This window comes from Sphaeroforma arctica (assembly GCF_001186125.1).
Source record: "Sphaeroforma arctica JP610 unplaced genomic scaffold supercont1.885, whole genome shotgun sequence".
Classification (NCBI taxonomy): Eukaryota; class Ichthyosporea; order Ichthyophonida; genus Sphaeroforma; species Sphaeroforma arctica.
In genome coordinates, this window is record NW_014039673.1 from 22345 (window position 1) to 33612 (window position 11268).

Below are 11268 nucleotides of genomic sequence, written 5' to 3' on the forward strand. Positions count from 1 at the left end.
TATATATTGTTTATTTTATATCTAATATTTAATTTTATATATTATTCATTTATTTATATATATATGTATATATACATATATATATATATATATATGTGTGTGTGTGTGTGTGTGTGTATGTGTGTGTATGGTGTACAACATATATACACTTCTATTTATGTGTATTCATATGTGCATTTCTATCGCTAATGAAAAACTGTTGTTAAGAACATTGCAAACTACTATTTATCTTCCCTAGAGAGGGGTCCGCAAATACAAATAAAAACGTGCAGTATTTCTAAAGTACAAACCCGTCCATTAAACTTACTTGCACCTTTCGATTAAAAGTCGAAAGTTGGCCGTTGAGGCCTTATAACTTGAACTTGGATCCGCGATACCCTTCGTTTCCTCCGTCTTCGACACCTTCACCTTACTCGACACACTCGACTTTCCAGAAGCTTTCTCAACGTTCTTTTGAATTGTAGACTTTCCTTTCTTGGTAACCTTGCTTTGCTTAACGGCAGGCTTTGCTTTTGGCATTGCCACGGCTTTGGCGGATGCCTCAGAAGGCGCACCTCTAGTACGGAGACGCATATCAATATTAATAAATACAATGACATATACTGATTAGAATGCTTGTTTCAGTGGCGGGTTGAACTATTTTGTTATAAACTCAAATCCCTGTCCACGTGATACGTGCGAGCTAAAAAAATACACATAAATCTGATGTCTATACAAATTTTTTTTCTCGAAATTGCTATTTCAAATAAATGCATCTAAAAATGGGATATATTATTATGCAGAGTTGCAGACCCGTCTTATAATATAAACATGTAAATACACATATTTTTATAAATACGTTATACGTGTGGTCTTCAATAGTGGCTTGTAAGAAGCTTCTGCGCTGCTTCATTTTCAATAGAATAAGAAGGTTGTGGTTCGCAGAAGGCTATGCTTCGCAACAGGAATCATATCACACATCACAACAGATACAGATTGTATAATATGCTATTCTGCTATACATTTACAAAGTACTATTTAGACTTCACTGAAGTTATGCTATTTTCATCGGAAACACCCAGCAGTGCCAGTGAAGGACTGTGTTGTGCAATTATCTAAACACACGTACACATCAATTGCGGCAAAGTACTGCCAGCTTTTCCACAAGAGCACAAGATGGAGGAATATAATGATTACAAAGCTTACAATGAAAAAATACACACATATCCCCAATCGCAACCGTCGCTGCCAGCAAACCACTTATTTGATCTACTATACCAATCTATCTCAGCGCCCACTAAGAACCAGGGAAATGGCTCGGATACGTTCACTTCAACCCCTATAAACGGTGGTGATCACTCACTAGGCTCATCGAATACGAGTAGTCTGGCGTCACCCCCGCTTGCGTGGCTGACATCAGACGAAGAGGAATTGGGACAGAACATAGGTGTGAATATATATATATATATATATATATATGTATGTATGTATATGTGTATATATATATATATGTATATATATATATATAAATATATATACTAACTATCTATCTATCTATATATATATATATATGTCTATGTACATGTATATTTATATGCAAGTATATTTGTATATAATATATCCAAAATGTATATATATACATATATATGTATATATAGATATATATATATATATATGTATATATGTATATGTCTGTGTGTATGTATATGCATATATATATATATATGTGTGTGTGTATCTTTGTCCGTGTCTATATCTATGTCTCTGTTTGTGTCTGTGTATTTGTGTCTGTGTATCTGTGTGCGAGTGTGTGTGGTTTGTGTTTGTGCTTGAGTGGATGCTTTACTTCTTCAATTTTACGTATGTATGTCCGATAGAAGAACGTTGGATTTTTTCGATAGGTTTCAATGACTGCATGTAACTGAATAGTATTCTCTAATTATATTGTGAGGTGTTTTAACTTTTATCTGTCTGGGCATATTAATTTCATTGAAGGTGCAGTTTCACTCGTTGAACTCTTTTGATGTAGAAACGAACTGTATTTGTCCCTAACTGTGATGGTCTCAGTTACTTCCCTAATGTGTCTATATTGTCTCCTGATTGATCTACGTCAACCCTCCTTTCAGATGTATCCCTGGTTGATGAATTGCTACAAGAAACCCTGGGATTGGGCGCAACTCAACTGAGTGTTGGTATTGACGCCAATGGCATATCGCGGGTGTGGTATCCCGGCAATAGAGCCTTACCCGTGGCTCCCGATACTTCACATTTTACCCCAGACATCACTCACAACGCTAAGGTATCCCGCCTAGTTCGGCTGAATTGATGGTCGTGATTGCACCTGCAATCTCAACTGTATCGACTGGACTATCCATCTTCGTACAGGACTCGTGTCTCTCATACTGCTCAACTACTATCGCGTATTATGTTCGATATTATGAAGCTTTATCGCTAAATGTGAGTCGTGTACAGTGTTGTTTCTGACAACATTTCACTGCACTTTGTACAACAGGAGCAAGCATCGCATTCAGATACGTCTGTGACGGACGCGTACGAAAACTCTACTAGCCCACCGGAAGTTATCACAGACGACGGCACCCCGTGTGTTCCGGTTGTGCATTCGAAAGGTATGATTAAACTTGAAGGGATAGGATTCATAAGTTTTCATGTATCTGATTGATCTGTATGTACTGCACAAACTGTTAAGGTAGAGGATAGTCTTTAAAGCGTTTATCAGAAGTACTCGGCGGACTGTTGTTGAAACTCCGCCAAATATACTAAAGAGTTCGATTTTCAATTTGAAACTGTATTGGTGCCATTGATTTGACTCCTGTTAACCCCCAACGTTTAGTTGTTCATTTCTTATGCATGACGCCGATTTTACACCCAAGCTAGTCGTATGGGCTGGATATATGCCTTGTGGGCACTTTCAACCCCCTGAATCTTGTTTCTAATCACGAGCCTGTACTCTCCTTTACTTCGTGTTCGCAAGTAGATGAACGCTACAGTAATAGCCCTGAGCCGAACAGCGAGAACTCTCACAACCCGTTCCAGGGAAACGACGCTCTAAATGTGGCAAGGAAAACAAGTGAGGAGACTACACACCGAAGCGACACCAACGGCGATGGCTCAAGCAATTCAAGGAAGAGTAGCAAGGCGAGCTATTCGAAGAGGAAGCAGGCAACCGAGAGGAAGCGCATACAATCCATCTCAGAGGCATTCGATGTGCTCAAGAGCGTTGTTCCCTCGTGCGCTGGTGCGAAAGCGGCCCGTGTCACCATACTGCAAAGAGTATGTGTCCGTAGAATGAGTGTATGAGTATCACTACACGAGTGCACAGATCAGACTGTCACTGCAGGCAATGGGTTGTATAGTCTATATGCGAAGCATCACTCTTTTTTTCCCTTCTGTGACATCCGAAAAACGCTGGTCGAATATAGTTCAGATGCGCAAATTATCACTGTCACGACATGGTGTACTGCAGTATCGTTTGCTTTGGCTGCAATTCACCTGCAATATTACTTTATAATCCATTACAGACGGCACAACACATTATTGCACAGAATCAAGTCATCGAGCGCTTGAAAGCAAAGTTGGAACTACTTGCCTCTGACAAAGACCGTACTTCGGTATGCGGATATGTGTATAAATGAGCTGAATGCCTACGCCTGTGTTTGTATTTATGCACACGATTAGATTTGGGGGTACCTCCGTGTAAAAATCGCGTATGTGTGTTTGTTTGTTATCAATTGGACATGCACCATTGTTTACTTCTCAGCTGCTTGATACCAATAAATTCGTCGCCTGCGCACGGTATACGCTTTGTATGTATGCGAATATACTTAGTGGTAGGTGAGATTCGGTCGGCGACGGAGTGCCTGGTGATAGTAAAAAAATCAGCATCATACCGTCCAATTTTCTATTTTAATAACAGCGTGCTAGGGCAACTTGTGCTTTGTTTCGCGATATTGTCTAATACATACCCTGTTCTACCGTTGTCCAGGTTATCATGGCGACGGGTGCAGATGCAAACCACATGCAACTATTACCAGGCGTCAGTAGAATGGGCTCAATGCCAGCAATGGGTTATACCGCGCAGATGGCCGACGCGAGCAACCACTCAATCATCCAGCCACCACACTCACTCACGCACGCTGCTGCCCGTGCGCTAAGACAGTCGCAGGTCCAAGGACTTCCCCAGGCCCAGATGTACCCAGGCGGCACTTGTGTGGCAGCTACCAAGGCAATGTATGCACAGCCACCGGTTCTTGGTAGTGCTATGTGTTTGAACAGTTTCTCCGTGGCGCCAGAAACTCAGGATTTGGCGCAGACAAATTGTATGTGCATGGTGTGTGTCGGTGCGGGTCTATCGGTATATGATCAGGTATATGCGCAGACAGCCGGGCCACCACCACACGCCCAAAGGATTCATACTCTGGATAGCCAGGCACATATGCATAAGCCAGAACGGACACAGGCGCAGATACAGACGAAATCACTTCCAAACATGCGAGTACAGATGCCGACAGCAGCACAAGTACAAGCCCAGATACAAACACAGTCACTACATGTACCCCAAGCGCAGTCGCAGACTTTGACGCAAAGAGAGTCACAAAAACTATCGGAACAGAAAACGGCAAAAGTTGTGTTAACAGAGCATGGCAGTTCCGACTGCTCGACTGCATACTCTGCAACACAGCGGTGTAATACTGCACCGACAAATATAACCGAATTCGCGTTCGCCGATACCGATGTAGACTCGCTCATAAATGCTGGTAATGGTATTGTGGACATGGACACGGGCGTTTGTACAAACAAGCTCACAACACCTGTCAATGCACTACCAGATACCACACGCGACTCTCAAATACAGCTGATGGGAAGCTCTGTAGGTCAGAAATCTCAAGGTCGACCGCAGGGCGTGGGAAGTTGTACGATCACAAAGAGTGGTGACTCGAGCAATTGGGGGACTACAGATGAGGGGTTCGGAACGACTACAAGTGCGGGAGGGAAGCGCAAAAGGCAAGCTGCAGGTGGTGCGGTAGCAGGCATTGAGGAGATGGAAGCCATTCTGGAAGAGTGTGTGAAATCTGCTCGGGTAGAAGGAAAGGACGGGCACGTGAGTGTATCTGCGGACGGTTTATTGAGTGGAGTTAAAGGGGAGGGGTATACACAGACACTCAGGGACATACAGACCCGCGCACATGCGCATGCACAATCGCAAGCGCGTGCCCAGGTACCAACACCTATACCCCCACAAGCAGTTGATCATACGAAGGCTCAGGCTCAGATGCAGACACGGATAAGTGAACATGCAGACACAACGCAACCGACACCACCACAAGACCTGCAGCTACAGCGAGCATCGACACCAACACAGGAGGCGCATACAATTCAACAGCAGCAACCAGTACACCCGCACGCCGTATCACCGCCTATCAACGATGCACTGTCAGAATTACAGACCGTCGAGAAGCCCTCGACATCGTATGGAGGTGGGAACACGCGCACCCTGATGAGTGTGTGTTTGTTCCTCCTCATGTCACCTACGAGCAGGTGGGTCATGGATAGCATGCAGCAGAGCAGTGACATCAACCCCACGGGACGAGTACTTCATTCTTTGGGCGTCAACGAGTATGTTCTGGTCTTAACTTTGATTTCCCTAGGTGTTGTGTATGTGATTGCATATGAAGCGAGAGCATGAGTACTGTCGATTTCAGAAAGAGGTCAAAATCTACGTGCATTAGTTCGCTTGTTGACCGATAGCTCATAATATTATGTTTGATTGGAGTATCGATTACATTCTGGATACTGTGTTTTTCTGCGGCAGTATATATATGTGTGTGTGTTAGTGTAGTGTGTGTGTGTGTGTGCATCAGTGCACGATATTTTGTACAGGTTCGTTTCACTCATTGCCTCCTCTATCAGACATATCTCAAACTCACTTTATTGCATGGTTCGCCATTTTTTTGCAGAACCCGCTACAGCGGCTACATGACCAACATGTTTATTCTGATACTATCGCGTGCCATGCCACACGTGCTGCTCTGCGTCCGGTCACTAGCTGCGTTGCTGTTTGCGCGTGTAGTTTTATTAATTGCCGAACCAAGCGGATTCATCAGCAAAGATCTTCTCAAGGAAGTCCAGGAAATCCGACAGAAGGTGGACTCTGCATTTCAGGTTAGTGCTGGATCTAAGCTGACCTGTACAATCTGTGCTCTAAATTTGTTCAAAATGTAAATTGTAACGAAGTTGTGAGGGTTCCAAGGCATATGCACAATGAGTTCGTTGGCTGCTTATATCCAAGTTTAGCTGTATGCCCTGCTGAGTGTCAATTGCGTATGAATACTGGTGCAAGAAACAACGCGTACCTGGCACCAAGAAAGTGGACCTTTCTTTAACCTAATATGGACTTATCGCCTTGTTGGTCAGCGCCATGTGATCTCGCTTATATAGTCGCATGTGGGTGTGTTTGGTTTCGCTTGTATAGTCGCATGTGGGTGTGTTTGGTTTCGCTTGTATAGTCGCATGTGGGTGTGTTTGGTTTCGCTTGTATAGTCGCATGTGGGTGTGTTTGGTTTCGCTTATATAGTCGCATTTGGGTGTGTTTGGTTTCGCTTGTATAGTCGCATTTGGGTGTGCTTGATTTAACTTATATAGTCGCATTTGGGTGTGTTTGGTTTTGCTTGTATAGTCGCATTTGGGTGTGTTTGGTTTGGTATATGCGAAAGTGGTCTTTAGCCACTGTAGTGAGAATTCTCTAGCCACACAATGTGCTGATCACGAGTGTAGCAGTGCAGTATGGATGAGGCGACACTGGCCACACACTTCTCGGGGGGTAGCAACTCTATATCTTGGTCGAAAGGGCCATGAAGATTCAAACCGAATATACATTCGCAGACTAACGTACTGTGAGTAGTTTGTTTTGGCCCATGAACCCGCCCTCGAGTTTTTATATTGATAGATACCATGAGGCGAATATTGCCATAGTAAACGTGCTAGAAGGATATCATGGACTGTTTTTCTTTTAGAGCACAGACACGCATACAGACCTTTAATAGTTTTTTTCACTGCAGAGTATCATGCTCTCTAATTTAATTTGGGATTGCTTATATCTCAATTCTGGCAAATAGCGTACACACCCCTGGATATCATTTTCGTACAAATTACCTTAATAGAACGGAAGTATAGCTGAGGCAGAAGAGATGGCAATACAGGGGCTGGCTCTGTGTGGCCACCACCCCCTCCAACTGACTGGTATCAAGCTGCTCGCCCACTGGTTGACACAATGTAAGTGTGTGTGTCGTATGCTTATCCAGGATTCTGTACTTTGTAGTTATTCTCTGTACCATCCACCAATGGTTTTCGGTTGAGGTACTCGTACCACGTGACGATCCATCTGTTTGAAGTGTGGATATATCACGTTTGTAGCTGTGCCCCATATGTCTCCTTAGACTTTGTCCCGGTGCCTTGACCACGCTCTCCTGTAGTAGACCATAGCCACGACAGGCAATGCCAAGCATTCCACTACCCCTTCCGTACCATCCAAGACCCATTGGATCAGAATGAAGCAGCTGTCTGTCGAACCCACCGCCTATTATTCCATACTCCACCCATGTTAATCTACGTATGACACAAGCGGTACACTGTTGTAGTGTTGACCTCACAGAACACCCACACCCCAAAAGCTTAAGCAAACTGCTTGCGTCTGTGTAGGTGGTCATCATCAGCTGCGCAACTGGCGGATAGGTGCTCTGGTGGACACTGTCGTACTGGCCCCTCGCGATATATCGCCTCTGCGTGAGATCGCCCATCTGTACTTCCAGCTGTACCTGATCAAGGCAAGTGTATAGATTGATTGTTCGTCTATGACAGTTGTATGTGATCAAGGCAAGTGTATAGACTGTTTATTCGTCTATGCCAGTTGTATCTGATCAAGGCAAGTGTAGAGTTGATTGTTCGTCTAAGCCAGTTGTATCTGATCAAGGCAAGTGTATAGATTGATTGTTCTCTATGCCAGTTGTATCTGACCAAAGCAAGTGTATCGATTGATTGTTCGTCTATGCCAGTTGTATCTGATCAAGGCAAGTGTATAGATTGATTGTTCGTCTATGCCAGGTGTATTTGATCAAGGCAAGTGTAGAGATTGATTGTTCGTCGAAGCCAGTTTTTCTGATCAAGATAGGTCTACAGGCTTGATTGTTTGTCGAAACGTCTCTAAATGGAGTATACACGTATATATGTTATTGATGTATTACCTGACCCTCTTTTCTCGAAACCCAGCTCGTGGGTGTTTGTGTTTGAACATCGATACGCTCGTAACAACGCCTACTACAAGGTCATTTTCCCCTAATTGTTCAACGCCCTCGAATCTCTATGCCTCAACTATTAAATGTTGTTTAACGCATTAGCTAACGCGTAGTATCCCTCATCCACACCAATTCAAGTGTAGGAACCTGCACCCATTCACACTGCACAGGTTTTTACTTGTAGTGTGTTTACTTATAGTGTGTACCTGCCTGTCTCTGTGCGTGCACTGCACAGGAGTTTACTTGTAGTGTGTACCTGCCTGTCTCTGTGCGTGCACTGCACAGGTGTTTACTTGTAGTGTGTTTACTTATAGTGTGTTTACTTATAGTGTGTTTACTTATAGTGTGTTTACTTATAGTGTGTTTACTTATAGTTTGTTTACTTTTAGTGCGTTTACTTATAGTGCGTTTACTTATAGTGCGTTTACTTTTAGTGTGTACCTGCCTGTCTCTGTGCGTGCACTGCACAGGTGTTTACTTGTAGTGTGTTTACTTTTAGTTTGTTTACTTATAGTGTGTTCCTGCCTGTCGCTGTGCGTACACTGCCCAGGTGTTTACTTGTAGTGTGTACCTGCCTGTCTCTGTGCGTGCACTGCACAGGTGTTTACTTATAGTGTGTTTACTTATAGTGTGTTCCTGCCTATCTCTGTGCGTACACTGCACAGGTGTTTACTTGTAGTGTGTTTACTTAGTGTGTTTACTTATAGTGTGTTCCTGCCTGTCTCTGTGCATGCATTGCACAGGTGTTCTACCGTGGACAGGATGATCTGCAAGCCATCCATCTGCAAACCTCGGCGCTCAACTACGCAGAAGTGTGCGACGCACGCTATCCAGCCGACACGCTGCTAACACAGATATATGTGTCAGAGACTTTCGCCATGGAGAGACTGTTCCCTCAGGTGTGTACTACCTCTGCTTGTCGCGATATCGTTCGTGCTGCCTTGCTTAGGTGCGTGTGAGCGATTTAAGGTGTTAAAAGTTTGGATGTACAAATTGTGGTGGATGTGTATTGTGATTCGTGGTGTTAACGTTTGTGTGTACACGGTGATTCATTGCTCATGCAGAGTTACCTGTATATAGTACTTAGTGCGTAGTATATATAGTATATGTGTACTGAAATCTGATGTGTGCGAGTAGTCTTGGGGGTATTATGTAGAGCTGTGTGTGGTCGTGACGAGTTACTCGCTCAGGCATGTGATATAAATGACACAGTTTAAACTATAGAGAAGTGGATTGGATTCGGCACAACCGCTATGTATTTCATTCTGATCTATTTTCAGTCGAGTACATCTCACCGCTAGCCCATATCTTTCGCGAGGCGCTTACAACCGCCTTCCTCGGTAGTGCTCATTTTATTTCCTTCTTCCACTACTAATTGGAACGGTTGTACTAATACTTTGTATGTCCTCTTGCGTCTTGGTCTTCAGTTCCACTACATCTCGCGCTTCTACCAACACCGAGCGCTGTCGCGTGTGCTAAAGTACGGCCAGAACCATATGAAAAAGGTCGAGGAGATCAAGTTATTCCAGGAAGAGCGCAGCTCCGCGTGCCGCTTCCAGGTCTTCCCTGGGCTGTTGATTATCAGTCTATTGCTTGTAGGAGCCAGCGTTATCCAATTCACTACGTATGCCTTCGAGATTGATGGGCAGGCTGATCACCCTCTGTTCCAGTACCTGATGATAATACCTACCATTCTCCTGCTACCGCTAGCTGTTCTGACCTGTTTCCCACCATAATATAATATCGGAATGGAGATTACCATACATGCAATCACACATCTACTAAGATGTTCACCAATCCTCTTAAGCACGCACGAGCATACACAAGATCACGTTTTTTAGCTCCATGTGTATTGCTAAGAAGTAACACTCTCGAAAAGCTAGATAATATAGCATTAGGCCGCTCTCTCTCCCGGCCAACACAGACATATACATATAGTTCAAACGCATGTGTCTTGGTATTGCTGGCTTCAATCCCAGACTGGCATATTACGCTGGAAATAGAATCCGCTGGAAATCGCGCCCAATTTCGAAACAGAAAGATATTCGAGGAAATACAGAGCCCAGTGCGGCATCGTTGATAAAATATGAATTTGCTATAAATGTGTCGGAAAGCCAATATAAATTTGCGCCACAATCGCCCAGTCACAGTGAACTAGCTTACCATCCAGACGTATGCACTAAACTTCACATCAACAAAAGTACGGGCACCGGTTTAAAAAGTAACCAATAGCGGCATGGTGTTTATCTAGTCAATTGGAACGCACATACGCTTCACATTGTTCAACTGGGGAGCGTACTGCACATCTATGTCGAAGTGAAACTCGATCCCAAGCAACAGGTATATTATATTTCTAGTATCCACTACAAAAATAGCAATGCAACCGTGGTAGCCTATCCGTAGGTGAGAGTATATCATTCAATTGAAAGTTGTCTGTCTGAACGAGCTGAAAGTATACACAAACATTCAGATAGGACTGATTTGCGCTCCCAAGTTGAAATCGAGGGGCGCAAAATACAGATCCAAATCTTAAATATTTCAAAAGGCATTTTTTTATCGCTTTGTACATTTGTGCATAGCCTTTTGAAATACGAACCTATGTGAGGGATTAAACTGGTATCTGTGTCCTCAATCCTGCGCACACAATCCGTATACCGTAGCTCAGTACGATATCTCACTCCTCAAGGTGTGAATTTAACAGAGTGTGAAAATTCGAGGAGTCTGAACAAGAGCAGTATAGCCGCGTTCTGGTCATGGTTCAAGGTACAGTCCGTGTCCCGATAAGTGGATATGAAGGGTGCTTTAGTACGAAGAGAAAGGGTAATCTGTACAAGGCCAGAAGGCGACAGGATACTTCAATCAATGAAGGTGCTAGCCAGACCCCAAATTCTGGTCCAGGAGGTGTGTATACGATTATGCAGCCATAGTGTACATTCACTTCCCTACTCTATGCGCACAATAAAATCCCACAACATCTTAC

General features: G+C 43.7%; 2 protein-coding genes across 2 annotated transcripts; one reads left to right on the plus strand and one right to left on the minus strand.

Annotated features, from left to right (window-relative positions):
• Positions 1–303: 303 nt before the first annotated feature.
• Positions 304–573, minus strand: SARC_09089 (hypothetical protein; the record flags this gene model as incomplete). Its single annotated transcript, XM_014296913.1, has 1 exon — positions 304–573. One exon carries the CDS (start codon positions 571–573, stop codon positions 304–306), a length of 270 nt encoding a protein of 89 aa, XP_014152388.1.
• Positions 574–873: 300 nt separating this feature from the next.
• On the plus strand, positions 874–10399 carry SARC_09090 (hypothetical protein). The gene is made up of 11 exons (XM_014296914.1): positions 874–1426; positions 2106–2278; positions 2492–2606; positions 2975–3270; positions 3519–3608; positions 3983–5613; positions 5955–6159; positions 7158–7269; positions 7696–7820; positions 9032–9187; positions 9716–10399. Exons 1-11 carry the CDS (start codon positions 1156–1158, stop codon positions 10022–10024), a joined length of 3483 nt encoding a protein of 1160 aa, XP_014152389.1. The 5' UTR covers positions 874–1155; the 3' UTR covers positions 10025–10399.
• The last annotated feature ends 869 nt before the right edge of the window (positions 10400–11268 follow it).

Excerpts from the sequence above, each read along its gene's own strand:
- SARC_09090 (XM_014296914.1), top strand. The coding sequence starts at position 1,156 with ATGGAGGAATATAATGATTACAAAGCTTACAATGAAAAAATACACACA. Across the intron at positions 1,427-2,105 it reads GGAATTGGGACAGAACATAG|ATGTATCCCTGGTTGATGAA; the intron begins GTGTGAATATAT and ends CCCTCCTTTCAG. Across the intron at positions 7,270-7,695 it reads CGCCCACTGGTTGACACAAT|GTGGTCATCATCAGCTGCGC; the intron begins GTAAGTGTGTGT and ends GCGTCTGTGTAG.